Raw genomic sequence first — 20772 nt, forward strand, 5'->3', positions numbered from 1 at the left:
AAAATAGTCTAAGGGTCAGGATTGGTGCTCGTTAGTAGAGTACTACGGTTCCACCCAAAACGTTCAAAAAATTACCAATGCTATAGCCTACAAAGAAACAACCCAATTTAGAACAATGTTAAAAAATTTCGAAAATTCACATTTAATTACTTGGTGGTCTCATTTTGAGTAATATTAAAGTTTTTTACCCACAAACATTGATTAGTGATGTCCCAGACTCATTTTTTATTTTTGTCTCAAAACCTGTCTTCGAAAGGTTTTGTTTTTCTTTTTTTCATCTTGCACCTCTTTAGCTCAATGTTTGTGGGTTGATAAATTTGGAATTCTATATTTTGCATACTCTATGACATACAAAAATAACCTAAGGGTCAATATTGGTGCATGTTACTAGTGTACTATGATAGCACCCTAAGTGTTCGAAATATGGTCTATGCTATAGCCTACAATCATTTTAGAACAATGTTAAAAACTTTATAAAATTCATTTTTAGTAATTTTAAAGTTTTTTGTCCACAAAAACTGAACCGTGATGCCCTAGACTAAGAAAACTTTAATGCTACTCAAAATGAGGCCACCTAATAGTTAGATGCGAATTTTCGAAACCTTTGACGTCGTTCTAAATTGGGTCTTTCTTCGTACGCTATAGCATTGACCCTTTTTTCAACGTTTTGGGATGAAAATGAGAAACTGACTCTCGAACATTTTTTTTTTTTTTTTGCTTTTGTAGGTAGAAAACTTTAATACCACTCAAAATGAGGTCTCCTAGTAGTTAGATGCGAATTTTTGAGACATTTGACATCGTTTTAAATTGAGCTCTTTCTTCGTAGGCGCATTGGCCCTTTTTTCAACGTTTTGGGACGAAAATAAGAAACTGACTCTCGGGCATATTTTTTTTGGCTTTTGTGGGCAGAAAACTTCAATGCCACTCAGAATGAGGTCACTCAGTAGTAGTATGCGAATTTTCGAGACCTTTGACATCGTTCTGAATTGTGTCATTTCTTCGTAGGTTATAACATTGACCCTTTTTTCAACGTTTTGGGACGAAAATAAGAAATGCGAATTTTCAAGACCTTTGACATCGTTCTGAATTGGGTCATTTCTTCGTAGGTTATAGCATTGACCCTTTTTTCAACGTTTTGGGACGAAAATATGAAATTGACTCTCAAACATATTTTTTTCGGCTTTTGCGGGCAGAAAAATTTAGTGCCACTCAAAATGAGGTCACACAGTAGTTAGATGCGAATTTTCGAGACCTTTGACATCGTTTAAGGGTTGTAGAGTTTGAAGAGTTTAAGGGTTCTCAATAAAATTTTTGGAATCTACGAAAGTGGAAAATAGGAAAGTTAGATTCTTTTCAGCTTTGAAGAGTTTAAGGGTTCCAAGGTGTGAAGAGAGTGATAACGTTTGAATACCTAAACATACACAATTTCAACAAGAATGTGTTAGTTAATTACAAATTATTTGGATTTTAGATAAACAATTGTTTCATGACTATTTTGAATTGGGTAGGGGCATCAGAGACATTATTTCATTTATTTATTTTCTAGATTTTTTCAGTTTTGCTATTCTAACAATTTAAAAATAATGTTGCTATTTTCTCAAAAGTAAAACTCATAATTTGCTATTGTTTTTGTCGACCCTTTTAAGCTTCTTGGGTCTGTATATTCAAGATACATGAATGCAACCCCATTTCTAAAAGGATTGTTCACAAGCCCAACTACAAAACTTATGAACTTCTTGGTTGCTGTTGGGCATAGTTGGATTAAGATGGAAATTTAAGAGAAGAAATTCACTTACAAAATTATAAAAATTAATCAAACATAGTAAAGTCTTATCAATAATATAAATAAAGTTACGTGAACTTAAATATTAAGCCTTATACTATACTATTGTTGAGATAGAAAGAAAATTCATCGTTTGAACAGAGGTATTAGAGATGTAAACACTAATGTTCACACCAGAAATGCAAAGAACTCCAAATTATGGTCTTTCTTTCTGTTCATAAATATTGATCTCCTTTCATGATAGGAGTGGATGGTCCATTCAAGATCATTGGAGTTGACTCTTGGATCAGGGAAATATTTTTCTTCTTTTTGATGGTGTTTGTTAGCAGATTTGGTAGGCACAAAACAAACTCCTTTTCTTACGTGTCTAGGTTAGGAGGGACTTTAGCTAATGCTCCAAAGTTAGATTATGTCAAATCCTGAAACTTGGAAGTTGAATACATTGTGGAGGCCTATGATGAGTGACTTTCAATCATCTTGGAGATAAAATTTCTCAAAGTCATGGTTGTTTCAAAGAGTTATCGATATGTACTTGAGTCTATTAATGGAAAGGTGCTTGTGGAGGCTTATTTTCCTTGGCTCATAAAGCTACGAAGGATAACCTGAATGATATTTTCCTAATCTCTTGCTTTAAGAGGTTTCACACTTTGACGTCAAATGACTTAATTTTGTAGTTTCTGATTTTGTTTTCATTAAATAAATAAAAAGAGGTGTGGGATGCATTTAAATATACATTAATGAGACTTAGTCTAAAAGTAAAGAAGTATATTTCTCCCAACGGGTAGTATTAGATGATACCTAGATTTCATGTGGAAAGGAAACAAGAACGTGGAAAGTAGATAACTATATAATTTTCATAATCATATTTAAACATACAAAGAATATAAACGTATAAGAATTTCCCATTTAATGCCATAATCAACCTTGTCTTCATAAGCTAAAGTCATAAAATTGTAGATAAAGTATATTTTCATCATCCTCAATTGATCTGACGAGCAATCATAAAGCAACTAGTTCTTCTAAAGAGTCACGCCTGGCCACATTTGCTTAGACAACCAAGACCTTCTTCTAGATAATCTTCCCTGCTGATCCAAAATTCAGGTGCATCCTGGATATGTCAACATTGAGTTAATTTGTAGTGGCCTCTTTTCTCAAATGGTTATATAATGCAAGCCATATAGCAATATGTTTCTGGAAACAACACCACCAAAGCATATAAATCTACCTTCATTATTCCTGCTAGGACTGCACCTCCCAGATACACCATGTGCTTTCTTCTTGGTGGATCCTCTATGCGCAATCTCAGTTTCTAAGAATCAGAGGACAGAAAACATACCAAGTATTCAGTTACACCTTGCAAATTTTGGTGTACTTTTCTAGGTTGAGAAGCATGCATACGGGTTCAAGACATGGATAGGACAAGATATAGACACAACAAAATGTTCTATGCTAACACGTTTGTTGGACTACCCACATTTGATACTTGTCCAACAAATCTCAAAGTATCGTAGTGTCTGACAAGTCAAACACAGGCACGCTAGCCAAACTAAAGTTTCCAGGCTTCTTAGTTTCCAGATTAATGTTAAAAACTCAAAAAATCCTTCTTAGGTGTATCAAATATTCATCAAGGGTATTGTCAATCAGATTAATTACAAGCATATATAATAGTTAAGAGTTAATAGTTTCAGATTAAATATTACCTTTAAACCGTCTCTGTTTCCCTTCAAGACAACTTCGAGATAGCGGTCAAGTATTTCTTTCTCCAAACTGAAGATCATTACAATCAGTCAGCATGTTATCAAGATCTAAACTTGTGGGAAAACTTTAGTAAATACACAATAAAAACCATTTATGGGTCAACCAATCAACAATTTATGAGTTACGATGGTGTCTCAAGAATAATAAATAAGCATACCATCATCTTCTTGCAATGAAGAATAAGGGCTCCTCCGAGGCATAATAAGCATCATAATATTAATGAAAGTTTAGAAGGTCTACAGTTGAAGAACAATATAATTATAGACCAAGAAGAGCTACACATTACCGACTAGGTAATCCTGGATACATTGTGCTCCCACCACTTAAAACGATATGCTGGTAAAGCTGCAAAGCAATAATATTCATATTTAATTTAACATGAAAAAGGAAATAAAAAGAATTGCTAAGTCGTGAAATTAAGTGATTATGCTCTACCAATCTGACTTGCGATTTCAGAAGATAAGACAACTGGTGGCTGTAACTCTCATGAGATAACAAATTCAAGCATCACAAGAGAAGAGGAGGGTAACAGAAAAGATATTACAACGAGTTATGCGCAATACCTATAAAGTTTAAATTGTTTTTTTATTGTTAATTCATAGTTATGTATGGCTCAACATTCATCAAAACATCAATGCTTTCACTAAACCTATGGAGAAGAAACACAAAGTGGCATAGTCTAGAATAAAAATGAAACAATGCACTGTTACGTGCAAGATATTTCCTCCCTTTTTGTATACTTTAATTGTACCACATACAAATGAACGGTATTGATTTCTCAGTCTAAAGTACACTCATGTTCCCTGCCCTCGCACTTGCACATATCCTCCCAGTCACACTCGTTCATATACGTTTTATTATTGCATGAAGATCCTTTCTTGCATCCTACTCCCCCATCATTGCCAAATTGGAAAAAAAGGATTTCAAAATTTCATTCTACACATCATCCTATGTTAGAGAGGATATCAAGAACTTGTCAAAAAAAAATTTCTTTTTTTTTTTTTTTGCTTCTAGTTGTGATCTAAATAGTATTTAATTTGACCATCTAACACGAACACAAAAAGTTACGTCCACATTGTCCCAAAGAATCCAATAAGAGTCAACAGGCACAAACCACACCTCTCTAAATTGACTCCTCCGAAGGCCAAAGGGCACAAAGGTTGAGCCGGTAGAGGTTTTAAGGCTAGGCCAATGCCCATATATGCTTCTAAAAACACTGGCAGAACTTATGTTATATTAATTCATTTTTTATCTTAGTAAAAACCATCAAAGAGGAACCAAAAGAAAGATGTTGCTTGAAAGCATATGGAAGATCTAATCATACCATCATCCGGTTATCAATATCCATTTCTTGTATGCAGCGAAAAACCATATCTGCCATGCCATCCCCTTCCACATCTATCAGTTCCTGCATGAAAAAAAAACTTCATATATTATGCAATCAACATTGGTATAACTACAGTGCACAGAAATCTGCAAAAATGTATAACAATAATAAAAATGACTGCATGTAGTAAAGATAATTGCTTCTAGGATACCTGTAACCATCTAATAAGTTCTTTCTAGTTTCTCAAGACTCAAGTAATGTGTTAGGCCCTGACGTAAACATATTATGGGGGGTAAAAGGAGGAATTCACCTCTTAGGGGGATAAAGTTAGGGTTGAACTATTTATTGTAAGATTAGATGTGTCTTGGGGTTAGGCTTGTTTTTGGGAAACTACTGTGTACTGTGGGCGAGTACCACCCTCTCAAATGGTGGCTCGTATTTTGGAGTAATATTAATATTTCAGTAAATTGTGCCTCTTCTTGAAAGGCGTCCTTACATAATGTTGTGTGCTTTTGGACAATTTCCAGTTTCAATCATACTTTAAATTTATTAAATGGATACAATTAGCCACATTTGTTTCCCCTTCCAACAACCACCGCCTCTAGAAAACCTAATAAGCTAAGCCTTCATTTATTTATAACTGGTAGTGTTTAGGTCAGCTTACGCGTATCTCGACTAATCCCACACGATAACCTATCTAACTCTACAACATTTAGGTATCAAGAAAACTCGTAAAATATTAAATCATGGATTGAACCATGACCTCTTAGCTTTTTATCAAGGTCAGGTCTCCTAAATAAGTATGCAATCAAATCCATTTTTATATTTGTCCTCTGTCTATTTCTAAATCCCAATTAGTCTTTCCCTTCCATTTCAATTCTTGTGAAATCATCTTTAGATGCCTTAAGGAGTCTTTTCTTGCAAGTTTTTATTCCAAGGGCACTTATTCATGATGATTATGTGAAGCCATTATTTACTGGATCATTCTGCTCATATTTGTAAGGAGTTGTGATAAAATATAAGCTAGATATTATTTATTAGGTTATTCTACCAATCAGCACTACATGTGTAAAGCAAGTATGAAGAACACTGATTGTATTCAAGATATGATTTCACTAAATATTTTAACACCTTTTGTTGGCCTACACCAAGCACTAGAAAAGTTTATGATTTCATGGTGTTCTAAGTGTTACGACATGTTTTTCCTTCCAGAGTCTGGACAATAATTTTTTCCAGAACTTTGCTCCCTTTCCAATGGTAGTCATGAGAGCTTTTTTTGTAATCCAATTGGCTTGCTCTTTCTGATAGTGTTTTATTTTTATCAATTTTCTCTATCCTAACCAAAACTGTGATGAATAAATCAAATGACTAATGTCCCATTCTAACATGAGACGTAAGAACTAGTATTCCACGTAGTTTGTGCCCAAAATTATGTCAAACTAAGGTAAGAATCAGCTATATAAATTAAAAAATAAACGCAAAGCTAGAATAAAGAAAAGAAAGATCAGTTAAAAAGTACAGCTTACTGGAGTAAAGAGTGCTTCAGGAGCTTGAAAACGTTCGGTGCCAACTTTGATCACTCTTCCATCTGGAAGCTGGTCAAAATAACTCATCCAAGTGAAATTAAAATATCATAAATGTAACACTGGCGAATCCATCATAAAGAGGCAATCTAAGAACAAAAGACTCCAGCCGGAGTTGTTTGCTTTCAGGCCCATCACCCTTAAAGTTATGTAGCTATGTCCATTAGGTTTATTACTGTTATGGCTTCCAGACACTTCAATCATGTCAGAGGTGGTTACTTATAGGACGGAACATGGTTAACTTGAATTCTAAGAAAATTTTCCAGAGATTACTTACAGTGTAGTTCTTGACAAGAATGGTGGTCTCAAGACCCAATTGATATTCCCTCTTGTAATCATAACTGCACATATATACATATACATATATATACATAGATAGATATAGATATATCATCAGGAGGTGGTGAAAATCACATATTTATGTAATGTATACAAAGGCAAATTGTTTAGTTCACCTTATATAGCATAGCTTCTCCTTGATTTCCCTAACAGTCTCAAAATCAGCAGACCTATTCATAGCATACCTTCAAGAAGTTGCATGTGTTAGCCAAAGAAACAAACCATTTAATTGAAGAAGTAGTTTCTTAACCCCATCCATTTCATGTTGACTAAAAGAAAGCAAAAATCCCTACCCTCTCCGTGAGAGTAAATCAACAAGATAGGAAGTAATGTGTCGCCCAGCTACATTCATTCTTTTTGTAAGATGAGGAAATGAGTAACCATCAACAACTGGAACCTGGAGAAGAAATTAACAAAAGACTGTCAAGCATCAAACTCAATCTACACTCTCCATATAAGCTTCACAATACTAATAAGTTGATTCTTTAAATATCAAAGGTAGTTTTCTGTGCGGAATAATTGTTTGATAGAATAACTACTAAGACAAAATGAAACTGCATTTGTTAATTTAATATTTTAATGTATATTCTACAATGCCTAAACTAATTATCTTTAGCATAGCTGAATCTCCTTCCTTTTAGTAGAGGTGCCTTTTGAAAAACTTCACAAAGCACGGCATAAAACCAAGATAAACAAATCAACTTTACTCAATAAGAAGTATATGGAAGAGAAAGGGTATCCATGAGCTTTATGAAAAGATTTCAACAGTACATAAATTGTTTACCACATGAGTGACACCATCACCAGAGTCGATGACTAACCCAGTCAGTAAACCTGCCAGCACAAAAGAAAACAATTGAGTGAAGAATTAGATGAAAACTATATGAATTTAAGGGTGTGTGGATCATAGGCGTGTGCCTTTTTCATCACCATCACAATCAAATGTAATTTTCAATTCAACAGTTATGATCTTCTAAACAAAACATAAGGAAATGTGCACCTTGATTGAAAAGTAAGAAAGATAGAGAGAGAAAATAGTGGGGAAAGATGACAGGTTCAGAAAAATAACTAAGCACAATTTTGACCTTCATTCATCTTTATAAGCACCTTGAGCATACAAAGTTAAAACTGCTTGGATTTGAATGAAGACCCCAGAAAAGTTGTACTTCTCAAACATGGTCTCAACCTATCAGGTTAAATTGACCCAACTCATTAAATTGAGCAAATGAAATTGAAAGAACATTGAAAGAAAATCAAATATCACAAACCATTTTTTCACGGTTCTTTGAAGGATTGAGAGGTGGATCTGTGAGCAAAATTTTACATTGTTTTGGATCTATCTATTGACAGAAAACACAAAGGCAATTTAGAGCAACATTATGATTTGTCCATGGGAAAAATGTATAATGCTCAGAGTAGGAGGTAAATGGAAATTTAAGTGCTAGAAAATTCTTTCCTTGAGTTCGTTGAAAAATGCATGATCCCACACATGACACATATCATCCCAATTTTGTACGATACCATTATGAACAGGATACGTTATATCAAGCTGATGGCGCAAATCAGCACAGCTTTCTCCAACAACAATGTCCTAGGAGGAATTCAGCAACAAGACTTGAGAAGAGAATGAATAATCAAAGAATAGTAACTAATCTCATGAAGATCCTTTCTATGAAAATGTGACATCCTGATTGAAAATTTCTTCAGTTCACTACAGTACAATATTCTCACTCATAAAAGATAATCGCTGCATGGGAAATGATCATTTCTACCCACATTTTACAGAACCCAAGATATCAACACATCAAACTGTTTTTCTGAGTAGAAAATGCAATCATAGCTATCAAACGGATTGAAAGTTGAAATTTCCCGACCATTGACAAACAATCATACCAGCTCTTCCTTTTTCACACCCAGAAAAGAACTAATAAAACACATGGAAATCACAAACCTTCAACTCCTGTTCGATGAGTGATTCTTCATAGCGAAGCAGCGGCCTTCCAACCACACAGGGAAACACAGAAGTTGGAAAATTCTCCCCAGCAAATCCACATTTTACATACTGCAATTAATCAACAAAAAAATATTAGCCAACCAACCAAAACACACTAAATAAAAGTGTGCTCCACTGGGACAGGTGAGGCGAACAACACGAATCTGAAGCAGAAGAAAATGAAATAATGGGTAGATTTACACAGGGGCATGCAAGATCAAGCAAGTGGGTGAAGAAGTGATTAAAAAGAAGAAGAAGAAGAAGATACCCCAGTGCCATTGTCGCAGACGACAACATTCCGATTATCCATGCGGGGGCGATGCGGCAGAGTAGCAGATGGTTGTGGGTGCCACTTTTCCGAGACTCCGATTGATTTGGTTGGGTTGCGATGGCTTGAAGTTGAAGTTAAGGAAAGTAGGGAAAGCGTCAACGAATTGAGATGGTCAGTCTATGCCACCAAATACAAAGTTTAGTACTTCAAAATAGCAATCTTTACCAATCTCAATTTCGTTCTTGCTGAATTGCAATTCCAAGTCAAGGGATCTTGTTCTTCAAATTCTTATAATTCCCATATTCTCAAATCTAAATCCCTACCCTCTTCGATTAAGAAAAATATATGACTTTGGTTGGTATAAACATCAGCTTAGTATAGGCTTCAAAGCTTGAGCCTCAACTTGATGTTGATTAGAGAAACGATAAACAAAAATAGTAAAATGAAAATTATATTAGGTGGTACAATCAAAATACAAATTAGCAATAATAGCCCTAACCTTTTCAATTTTGTAAATATAGCAACTTCTAATTTTGGTTGATATTTTCTATTTTAGAATTGACCTCTTGGTATTATTTGAATATGCACCACCGTCCTCCACTTTCTCTCATCTTCTCTTCGTTTTCTTCTCGTCTTCTCCACCATTTTTCTTCATCCTTCTTCTCTTCTCTCTTTTGCTTCTTTCTTTTAGGTTTCTTCTCTTCCTTTCCTTCTCTTTTTACTGTCTTCTTCTATTCTTCTTATTCTTTCTTTTATGGGAAAAACAATTTGTTTCTTCGATTATGTATCTATTTCTTCTCCCTTTATTAAAATCATAATTATTCTTTCCTATCTTTATTTATATATTTCTCTAAATCATCTCAATATCATCATCTTTTCTTCATCTATTCCTTTCATACTATTATTGTGTGCTAGTTTATTATCTACCACTTATGGTGGTTTACTTCAACCATACAGATTGGAGTGGTGTGGATGTGAATGATAATGTATTGCTTCCAATATTTATACATCCAGCGCGAAGGCCTCCAAAAATAAGGATTCTTTCTATGGTAATGTTTCAAAAAGCTTAAAATGTAGTCGTTGTAAGAGAATCCGTCATAATATTAGAACTTGTACATTTGAACCTATTTGAAAATTTTAATTGTTTTGAAATTTATACATTACCAACGATGTATTAACCGTTTTATTTGGGAATATTTTCTTCTCTACTTTATTTTTTAATTATTTGGAAATATAATGTATCTAAAGTTCAAATATACCTATGTGATATACTCAAGATAAGGTCTATCAACACACACAAGCATTATGATTTTAATTGATATGTGCGATATAAGATACTTGTCGAAACAAGATAAGGTATATCGAAGAGACATATGTAATTCAAAATAAGGTATATCAGATGCAAAAGAAACCTACATAATTGAAGATAAGGTATATCACATATGAAGACATATTCTAAAAGAAAAATTTATCCAGGTATCGTAATTATTGTTGTGGGATATGCAAATCAAATTGAGTGGTTCAATTGTAACATATGTCTTTTGTATCTCAAAGATTTATTATTTTTGGTCAATTCCAAATCAATAGCTTTTTTTTGGGGGGGATTTAACTCCGTTTTTGGTGACTCATATTGCACTTGACACTTTTGATCCTGGGCTAATCTTGAGGCTTTCCAACCGAGATGAAGGAAGAAGTGAAATGATGGGGGCTAATCTCTGTCTTTTAAGTTTCTTTAATTTGAAGGTATTAGCATATTCAATCGTAAGAGATGGAAACTTGAATATCCAGAGGTAAGAGGTAAGAGGTAAGAAGTAAGAAGTAGCAGATGTTAATTATAGTGAAGATTTAAAAGGTCTATGTAAGATTATGAAAATTTCAACAAAATATTGGTTTAAAATTATAACCAACAAGAAATTCAAATTCAGCGATACACAAAATGCATAAATTCAGCATTAAGAAGTTACTTGTAAACGGCAAGTGTAGTAGCAGTGAGTGGTAAAATTTTCAAATTTCTTGAAATTCATACTTTTGTTTCATTTCAAGGGATCCCTGATGCTTTTCAAGCTTTTGGTTAATTCAACGTTCCCAATGAAATTCATCCTTAGCTTCACCATAATTCATTTTGCTTCATCAATTCGAGAATGAACTAAACTAACTCAGAAACAAAAGGCTGTTCGTTCCCGCGCACATTTGAAATGAGACCCCATTTCCCAGAATTAGCTACTCGATTGAGCAGAGCCATACTTTCAATTTCAAATCAAACAAGCCCAGCTGGATCATGGACCCCTTCACTGGAGCAGAATTTGCATCGACTCGGTTTTCGCCAAATGCTGAATCCATCTCTCGTCTCTCAAGTCATCGACCCTCATCTTCTTTCCCATCACTCCCTCGCTCTTGGTTTCTTCAATTGGGCTTCTCAGCAACCTGGCTTCACCCACAATTCCGATTCCTACAATTCCATTCTCAAGTCTCTCTCTCTTTCACGCCATTTTGGGCCCATTCATAGTCTCTTGAAACAGGTAAAAACTCAGAAAATTGGCCTCGATTTATCAGTGTATCGCGCTGTTATTGATTCCTTGATCATTGCCAAGAAGACCCATGATGCTTTTTTGGTTTTTAATGAGGTTACTTCAATTACTCATATTATTGGATCCGAGCTCTGTAATTCGCTTTTGGCTGCTCTCGCTTCTGATGGGTTTTTTGAGCATGCCCAGAAGGTTTTCGATGAAATGTCTCTTAAATCTATTCCTTTTAACACTCTTGGATTTGGTGTGTTTATATGGAGGATTTGTAGAAATACTGATGTAGTTAAAGTTTTGAACATGATAGATGGTGCCAGGACCAATAATTCGGATATCAATGGTTCTGTTATTGCCACATTGATCATTCACGGGCTCTGTGAGGCATCTAGACTTGAAGAAGCTTCAAATATTTTGGACGAGCTTAAGAATAGGGGTTGCAAGCCTGACTTTTTGACGTACTGGATTCTTGGAGAAGCATTTCAGTCAGCAAGGAATGTGGTTGACAGGGAGAAAATCCTGAAGAAGAAGAGAAAGTTGGGGGTAGCTCCTAGGCTTAATGATTATAAGGAGTACTTATTTGTTTTAATAGCTGGGAGACGGATACGTGAAGCTAAAGAGTTAGGTGAAGTTATTGTCAAAGGAAATTTTCCTATGGATGAAGAGGTTTCTAATGTGCTGATAGGGTCAGTGGCTTCCGTTGATCCTTACTCTGCTATTATGTTCTTCAAGTTCATGGTTGAAAAAGGGAGGTTTCCAACTCTCCTGACTTTAAGAAATCTGAGTAGAAATTTGTGCAAGCATGGAAAAACTGACGAACTGTTAGAAGTTTTCCAAGTTCTGTGTATAAATAACTACTTCAATGATTTGGATAGATATCATTTAAGAATTTCATTCTTATGCAAGGCTGGAAAGGTGAAAGAGGCCTATGGTGTTTTGCAGGAGATGAAGAAAAATGGATTTGACCCTGATGTATCTTTTTACAATTCTGTCCTGGAAGCATGTTGTAGAGAAGATTTGCTTCGGCCTGCTAGGAAACTGTGGGATGAGATGTTTGCTGGTGGCTGTTGTGGTAATTTGAAGACGTATAGTATCCTCATTCAAAAGTTTTCAAAATCCAATCAAATCGAGGAAGCTTTGGTGCTTTACAGTCATATGCTTGGAAAAAACGTCGAACCTGACATTGCAATCTACACGTCCCTGCTTCAAGGGCTTTGTCAGGATTCACAACTTGAAGCTGCTTTTGAAGTCTTTAGCAAGTCTGTTGAACAGGATGTAAATCTTGCGGCAACCTTGCTGAGCACCTTTATCCTGTGTCTGTGTAAAGTAGGCACGTTACTTTCCCTGGTTACATATGTCATGTAAATTCTTGTGCGTTTCACGTTTATACATATATGCTTACTGTCTGGAGTCATTTGTTTCTCAGTTAACTAGTCCCTTGGTCACTGCCATAGCTGACCCTTTACAAACATCTCTTTTATTGGCCAGATCACTCTTATTTAGGGTTGTCTCTTAGAGTACCCCCATTTTGGCTTTATTAGCTAGACACACTTCATAAACAGCCAAAGCCATTGTTGACTCTGTAAGATCCTCGCTTTATTTCGCCAAATCACTCTCGTTGGAATTAATCTCTTTTACTGCTCCATTTTCAGCTTTGTTACGCAAACACTTATCTTGAATTAGCATTGTCCACATCTAGCATCTTCTTGTTCTAAGGAGGCTTCTGTAGAACAAAAAATTGGTTTTATATTCAACATTTTAATTTCGTGATGGAGCTTTTATTTAACCTGGATTCCAAATGCAGGTCATTTCCTTGCTGCTTCAAAATTACTCCGTGGTCTAGCAAGCGACGTCGCTCATCCAGACTCTCATGTAACTTTACTGAAAGGTTTTGCAGATGCTGGAGAGGTTTCACTCGCTAAGCAGCATGTAGAGTGGGTTCAAGAAACTTCTCCATCAATGTTGTCTGTTATATCCACCGAGTTATTAGCATTTCTTCCTTCCTCTCCAAAAGCAGATCCAATTTTAGAGATTCTTCAAACAGTACAAGAACTATCACGTTTCAGCCATTGATGAATATATGACAAGGATCTTTAGTAGATTCTATCCTATGTGATCAAGTCGGATACTCTTTCTTTACGAAAACAAATTTTATTGAGAAGAACTGAAAGAATACAAGAGCATAAAAAAAATCAGTGCCCCAAAAACACCCCTACTAAAAGAGGGAGGACCAACTAAGTAAAATGCTACAAGGAGAAAACCGGATACTGTTTGTTCTATTGCGGCATACAAAATGGTGAAAATTTTGTGTTACAAGGTAACATCTTCAATATTGCTTCTTTGTTTCTTTCTCTATGCTCATGAGAACTATAGCAAAAAGTAAAGATTTTTATTTAACCATGCACCAAACCTAGTGCATAGGCATCCATTTTTTAGCTGAAACTTCATAAGGGTGGTTTATATTATAACTCATGAAAGGAGCAATGCTAATTATTTGACCTTGAATTTTGGATATGATGATAAGTTAATTCGTTCTTTTCTTGCTCTGTGCTAATTCTTACATCAAATAACCAACAAATATCATTTTTCAAAAATAACAAGTAACCCTGTAAATATAGCATAATTTAAACAAAATATTCAAATAATAGTAAGTCAGAATTTAGATTATTTCTTTAAGTGCCGATTATACTTGTGATGTAAAAGTTAAAAAGTAATGTGCTTTATATCTTCACTTTTAAATTTAGCTCCTAATTTAGCCCCAACTGTCAGTTTCATTTCGGTTGTTTACCTACTAACAATTTTCTATTCGTCTCGTCACAATTAATGAATGTTCAAATTGGTTGATAATAAACTCATGTAGTACAATATGGAACAAGGACAGAAAACTTAGAAGAGAAGGGTCATTTAAAAGAGGAAAAACATACATTTTCTACCTATTTCTACCAAATTTTACTCTTCTGATTCAAACTTGGGAGTGTCCTTGTGCTGTCGCAGTAAGGTGCAAATGGAAATAATGGATTGCCTAGCATTGAAGGCACTAGACTTTGTCATCCATGATTCTAACGTAACTGAGAAGCACATGACTTGATAAACAATAAGCGGACCATTTTCTGCATCTACTTCCATTAAGTTTGAAGCCAACAATTATAGCTATACAGTCTTCTACAATTTTTGTAGAAACAGCATTTACCACACTACACTGTCCTGTACACATAATTTTCTTAAAAGCATCATATATAAACATTCCAACCAAGCTTGCCTTCGTCGGTTTCTCCTGGGTTTATTACCTACAATTTGAGCTGATGTACCAAACCCTCAATTCTAAGGGCTGAAGGAAGGGTTCCTATATATTTACATTGTCCCTTGAATGAACGTGTCATGTATCTCTGCATTTTTTTTTTTACTTGTGAAAGGAATATACACACAAAGGGGAGAGCAACTGGCTTTCAAGAATAGGATCTTATCAATTTGAAATTCTGAAAAGTTCTTGCTTTGAAGAAGTACCCTAAGAAGAATCCTGCTGTCATCTCCTTTGGAGGTGTTTCGGAGAGGCATGAGTTGTGTTTCACTTGTAGCATGGCATCACCAATCTGTTTTCGAATGGACTCGACGACTTTTGCATCGATGGTGGTTCCTGTCATGTCTGTGACATAGAAAATATCTTTTGCTTTTCCACGTTTGGTGGCTATTTCTGCTCTCCTAATACATAGGCTGTTTTCCCTAAATATTCTTGTGATGTCTGAGAGAAGCCCAACTCTGTCTTCTGCACACAGTTCTAGCTTAAGTCCCTGCAAAGGAAGGCACGAAACATTAGTTACTTCACCTTCAAACAATAAGCAAAAGAAACTCAATAATGGCCTCTCTTGTACCTCGGACTCCCTTCTTTCAATGGCTGCTTCAAGACAGTGCAATACTCTATCCCTTTCCGCTTTGGAGCTAATCGGCAACCCATCCTTATGTCTTATGTAAAATTCCTGGAAAGAAAAGGACCAGTTTTCCTTAAATCACAACCAAATTCAAAAGCATAGATGGTAACACAATTCTAAATAAGAAACGGGTCTTTAGATTACCAGAAAAGCTTCCATCCTCCCAGTCTCGACCATCCCATGAAAGACAACATATTCCATGTCTGTCAAAGTGCAAAGGACATCAAAAAGTAGCTTAGGCCGATCTCGAGTTCTGGTAGTAATCAGAGTATAATCCTTCTCAGTGCAATCAAAGACAGTAACATGAGGTCTCAAGTTCTTATCTTCAACCTCAAGCTTGGTTTTAACAGCCCTTTCATAATCTCTATCAGCCAGCATGATCTGATGCAGCCTTCTGTCTGTACTGGTGACCCCAGGAGGAGAAAGGGTCATTTTAGCTTCCTTTAACTCGCCATTCCCTCTAAGAACATTGCACAATAACTCTTTGATTGTTAAGAGCCTTTGGGGATCGTTGATCGCTCGGCCAGTGGCATCATCTGTCACATGTACTACAGCTGCAGCCCTATTATTGTGTGTCCAAACATCAGCATTTACTACATTACAGTGAAGGTCCGCAAGAACAGCACAAACTTCAGACAATAAACCAGGCCTGTCAGTACCAGACAGCTCAATTGAGGTGTGATCTTCGGAGGGCATCACACCGACCGACTCCCTCAATGATGGCACGAAACTCGCTTCAAGCCTCTGCGTTGTGCAGCAATTAAAGAACTCTTTAGGAAGAGAATAAAATCAAATCCTAACAAGTTTAGAAATTATGATAAAGTAGGGATAAAATTGATGAAAGGAAAGATGCTTCACCATTTGAATGGCGTTTATCACTTCTTGATCTCTGATTTTGTTTCCCTCATAAGTGATAACATTAAAAACTGGAAAAATAAAGTAAACCATAAGTGGTTATTGGTTGAGCTTTTCAGATTCAAAAGAACTGAAGGGTTAAAAACTACTTACCATCCATGAACCAACCTCCATCAGAGGAGATGTAAGCTTTGGTAATTATTAGGTTCATATCCATGAGAACTTGCACAACTTTCAAGAGAATCCCATGTTTGTTCATACTGTCAACCTGATGGGTAAAAGAAGAAAATGATTGCAACAATATTTAGCCCATGATGATGGAATAAGAAAGAAATGAAAAATCATCAAAATTCTAGAAATAAAGCACCTGGATGACAGTAGCATCCTTACAAGCGTTATTGTCAATCACAACTCTGCAGCAGAGAAGACAGAAGAGAATGAATAAAATAAAACAAATCAGAAGAAGAAGAAATCAATTACATTCTGAAGTAAAACTAAAACAGAGAGGTTTAAATCATGAGCTCATGAACCAAAACCACCTCTGTTTTTCATTACAGATATTACTCCAAGAAGTCAACAAAACCAAGAAAATTGGAAGAAGAGAAGAGATGATCGAGAAGACCCAAAATCAAAATCTGGATCAAAACTCAAAATCCGTTCCATTCGTAAAGAAAAGAAAGAAAGCCCATTAATAGAAAGAAGAAAACCTGGGTGGGTTCAACCTCCTGATGAGTTTATCGTACTCGTTGTCCATTGCTGAAACGCTTCAACAAGAACAACCCACAAAAACTTAAACCAAGAAACGATTAAAGAAGGTGAAGAAGAAAAAGAAGAAGAAGAAGAAGGGTTGGTAGTACGTGAATTTGTAGAAATAGAGAGTGAGTTTGTGTTATGCACAGGAATGGAGGAGGATGGAGAAGGCAGAAGGGAGAAGCGAGAAAGGTAAATGTGTTGGGAGAGTAATATGGATGGCGATGGGGGAAGTATAAAGGGACCAGTGAGGAGGGGGGCTGGGGATCACGTGTCATCTAAACCTCGGGCCTTTGGTCGGACACTTGCCGCTCTTCTTCCCGGCATTTTCAGCGTGACCTACTCCTCCTCCTAAAACCCTACCCCTTTTCTTTTCTTTTCTTTTCTTTTCTTTTTTCATTCATTTTTTACATTACATCTTTTTCATAATATAGTTACAAAAATTTAATGGTTTGTTTACTAATTAACCGTTGGATTTAGGAAAGTAAACAAATCTGATTAACCGTTGATTGATTATTCAGCGGACACTCCACCAACCAACCTTTACCAACCCATAAATATCATTTTATTTATCCTTTCTTTTTCTCAATTTTTCTTTTCTTCTATCTTCAATTTATTATTATTTTTCTTACGTTAAATAAAGAGAAATTATCAAAAATTCAATATTTAACAAAATATTTACTCTAAATAGAAAAATTAATAAATTTTGTCTATTTTATCTATTTTGTTTAGTTGGTCAATTTTTTATTTTTTTAAAAAAATCTTTAAATTAAAATCAAAGTTCTAATATTTATGTCTATTGAGATTCAACCATGGGAATATCATAGGTATTTATCTTAATTAAACCAATTAAAGATTATATTCAACTAAACAAGAATAGTTTAATTTGTTTTTCATTTCAAATTTTAGAGAGAAAAGTTAAGGGTTAATTTGAAAGAAGCAAAAGATCAAATAATTATCAGACGAGACATACGTTAACAAAGGAGAGAAAATATATAGAAAAGAAATGAGATGTGATTTATGTTATGGGATAAATGCACCTTATCTTGAAACAAACAGCAATTGGTCAACAACATACAAACGTGGACTTTCTTTAACTTCATATTATCAAAATTCCATATTTTTTGGGATAAACAATGGGATAATAAAAACTCTTATCCTACCCTTCATATCCTATTGCATATATATTATATATGATTCCAAATTTCTATATCAAAAGTGGCCAAACATCAACTTGTGTGTCTTTCTTTCTAATTACAATCACTCTTTTAATTGCTTAATTCTACCTATTATATCACCCTATCCATTCCCATACTAATCCATAACTTATAATCTTATTACCATAATTACATTTTCTTTATCAACATTACAAACATACAATCTTGGGTATGACATGTCACGAGATATTGAAAACTAATGAAGAAAATGTGGAAGCAAAATGAGATCCTCATATGACATGTCACGAGCTCGTCTTGTCGCTTGCCAACTTTCCAAATTCTCTACCTTTTGTATGAAATATTAAACGTAGAAAATAGTAAGTGTATAAATATACCCAGTAGGGGACCCCACTATTGGTTGCACTAGGTGATCGGTTAACTCCTCGTTAAAGAACATAATAATGATGTCGTGTGTCCAATGAAGCACACCTGGATGAATGAGACTGTATAAGTACTTTTAATCGTGTGAATGGTCCCGTAGGAACGCTCCTAGTCGTGTGAGTGATTCAAGATACACACTCCTAATCATGTTTGTGATATGTAGGTACACCACCTTTAAATCGTGCAATTGATTCCGTCGAAACACCCTTAGTTGTATGAATGACCCTGTATGAACACAAACTGACCCCTAACCGTGTATGTGATCCGTAGGTACACCCCTAATCATGCGAGTGGTCTCGTAAGAACACCTCTATTTGTGCGAGTGGCCCCATAGGTAAGAACACAATACATGTAAGTACAAAGTCGAACAACGAAAGTTAACATACACACCATGCATTGTCTAAAAGCATGTAACAGTCAACATAACATGTCATAAATCATCAGTCATAACAGTCCATAAAGCATGGAATCCATAAATCATGCATAATCAACATGTACCATTAGCCAACGTCTACACATCTCAACGATGCATTTTAGCTACCATCAATGCATAATCTATAAACACATGCAGTCTCTTAAATTTAGTTCAAAGGTCCAGTAGTAGAATCTCTTACCTTGAGATTAGGTAAAATTTATTGGACACAATAGTCCAAACCCAACAAATACATAAAGAAAATTAAATTAATAATTTTATCTACTCATATTCATCCATTATTTAACTTAGCTTTCCAAACTTACCCAAAATAGAGATCAAACCTTCTTTTCAATCCGACTTGGCCTCACAAATGATTCAATGCATGCGACTCGACTGAAGGCTCATCCACTTCGTCGGACAATCGTCGTCACATATGAGTTAGTGGGCTGAAGAACTCGCGACAGCCAGAATAAATTGATATCATATCACATTTGAATGAGAAGGATCTTAAGAATACGAAAGTAATGTAAAAGAAAATTTGGTTGGATTGTTAGGTGAAATGTGGAGAGAGAAGAAGAGAAGTAATAATCGGGTGTGGATGAAACACACAACATGAGAATGAACCCCATGATTTTGTTTATTATGACACGTGGGCTTACAAGATGATGGGAATATCTCCTAAAATCCGAGCTGTCTGGTGATGACGTGTTAGGAGCAAATGTATTGTATTTTGTAAGAGCGTTTAGGAATTAAATCGGCAGTGTGTGAGCTGGAAACTCATTCACAATGACTCCATACTCTTTCCAACCCATTTCTACACTTTTTTCTTACATATTTTTCTTTCTTTTAACTTTTTCATTTTCCTTCCTCTCTCTTTCCTATTTATTTTCTCAAATACAAACTATTATAAACTCGACAACAACTAAATTACAAAGAAGGATTAAGAAAGAGAAGAAAAAAAGATGGGTCTATTTTTATAGGGAGGGGGAGATTTTTTCTTTTCTCTTTTGGAAGAAGGGTATGAATTGTCTGATGATGCAAGTGTTTGAAAGCTATCTCTATACAAAAAGGAACCTTCCTTTTTCTTTTTCACCACTCATATTTAGGTATATCAATATGTTACGGATATCCTAAGAATAATCCCTATACATTGAATTAGTTCAACTAGTTAAGACACGCGTTATGTATTCCTAAAAAAAGAAGAATGCATCATGATTTAAAGATCTATTTTAAATTGAGATTTCTATTGGCATTACCGTATGGTGCTATATTCCCACCTTTTATTATTGCTATAATTAAAAAGTTCTCTAGAAAAAGTATAATTATGAATACTTTTTTCTCAAAAAATGTTGGAGCTACAAATAATTTTGGAAACCAAAAATAATTTAGAAAAACCCAAAAAACTTGAATTGTTTTTCAACCAAGTATAATTAACGTTTAAATTAAGAGGCCTAAAAGGTGCAAAAAAGGGTTTCCACAAGCCTTTTGAGAGAATTTAGAATAATAGGTTATAGGGTACAATAATGTGAACTTAGGTGAGAGAGATTCTTTAATGGCCCAAATGATTTCTAAGTTCTTTCAAATTCATCTTCTTCAGGTTTGGATTCTCACAGTAATCTGATTTCAAACAATTTAGGTGTAGGAAAGTTTTTCTT

At 35.0% G+C, this 20772-nt stretch overlaps 3 protein-coding genes across 7 annotated transcripts; 1 reads left to right on the top strand and 2 right to left on the bottom strand.

The window, feature by feature from the left end:
- Positions 1-2608: 2608 nt before the first annotated feature.
- LOC101213341 (actin-related protein 2) lies at positions 2609-9773 on the bottom strand. Of its 3 annotated transcripts, none has more exons than XM_031881336.1 (16): positions 9618-9773; positions 9052-9231; positions 8742-8852; positions 8247-8381; positions 8059-8130; positions 7898-7976; positions 7575-7624; positions 7084-7187; positions 6907-6975; positions 6729-6792; positions 6395-6463; positions 4866-4949; positions 3828-3886; positions 3484-3550; positions 3009-3092; positions 2609-2891 (listed from the first exon to the last, which is right to left on the bottom strand). In XM_031881336.1, exons 2-16 carry the CDS (start codon positions 9091-9093, stop codon positions 2811-2813), a joined length of 1170 nt encoding a protein of 389 aa, XP_031737196.1. In that variant the 5' UTR covers positions 9094-9231; positions 9618-9773; the 3' UTR covers positions 2609-2810. The 3 variants fall into 3 exon arrangements, with proteins under 3 accessions (XP_031737196.1, XP_031737195.1, XP_031737197.1); XM_031881335.1 differs by having other exon boundaries at positions 9554-9763; XM_031881337.1 differs by lacking the exon at positions 9618-9773 and adding an exon at positions 9280-9529 and having other exon boundaries at positions 9052-9175.
- A 930-nt stretch (positions 9774-10703) lies between these two features.
- LOC101213818 (pentatricopeptide repeat-containing protein At5g14080) lies at positions 10704-14112 on the top strand. 3 transcript variants are annotated; one of them, XR_968789.2, is made up of 2 exons: positions 10704-13155; positions 13378-13513. XR_968789.2 is itself a non-coding variant. In XM_011651644.2 (2 exons), the coding sequence occupies exons 1-2, from the start codon at positions 11250-11252 to the stop codon at positions 13414-13416; spliced, it is 1689 nt and encodes a 562-aa protein (XP_011649946.1). In that variant the 5' UTR covers positions 10704-11249; the 3' UTR covers positions 13417-13561. The 3 variants fall into 3 exon arrangements, 2 of the variants coding, with proteins under 2 accessions (XP_011649946.1, XP_011649945.1); XM_011651644.2 differs by having other exon boundaries at positions 10704-12899; positions 13378-13561; XM_011651643.2 differs by having other exon boundaries at positions 10707-12903; positions 13378-14112.
- Positions 14113-14657: 545 nt separating this feature from the next.
- LOC101213097 (ACT domain-containing protein ACR6) lies at positions 14658-17491 on the bottom strand. The gene is made up of 7 exons (XM_011651645.2): positions 17062-17491; positions 16722-16767; positions 16508-16622; positions 16358-16425; positions 15644-16243; positions 15443-15547; positions 14658-15361 (listed from the first exon to the last, which is right to left on the bottom strand). Exons 1-7 carry the CDS (start codon positions 17106-17108, stop codon positions 15020-15022), a joined length of 1323 nt encoding a protein of 440 aa, XP_011649947.1. The 5' UTR covers positions 17109-17491; the 3' UTR covers positions 14658-15019.
- Between the last annotated feature and the right edge of the window lie 3281 nt (positions 17492-20772).

Source organism: Cucumis sativus, chromosome 2 (genome assembly GCF_000004075.3).
Source record: "Cucumis sativus cultivar 9930 chromosome 2, Cucumber_9930_V3, whole genome shotgun sequence".
NCBI classification, from domain to species: Eukaryota; Viridiplantae; Streptophyta; class Magnoliopsida; order Cucurbitales; family Cucurbitaceae; genus Cucumis; species Cucumis sativus.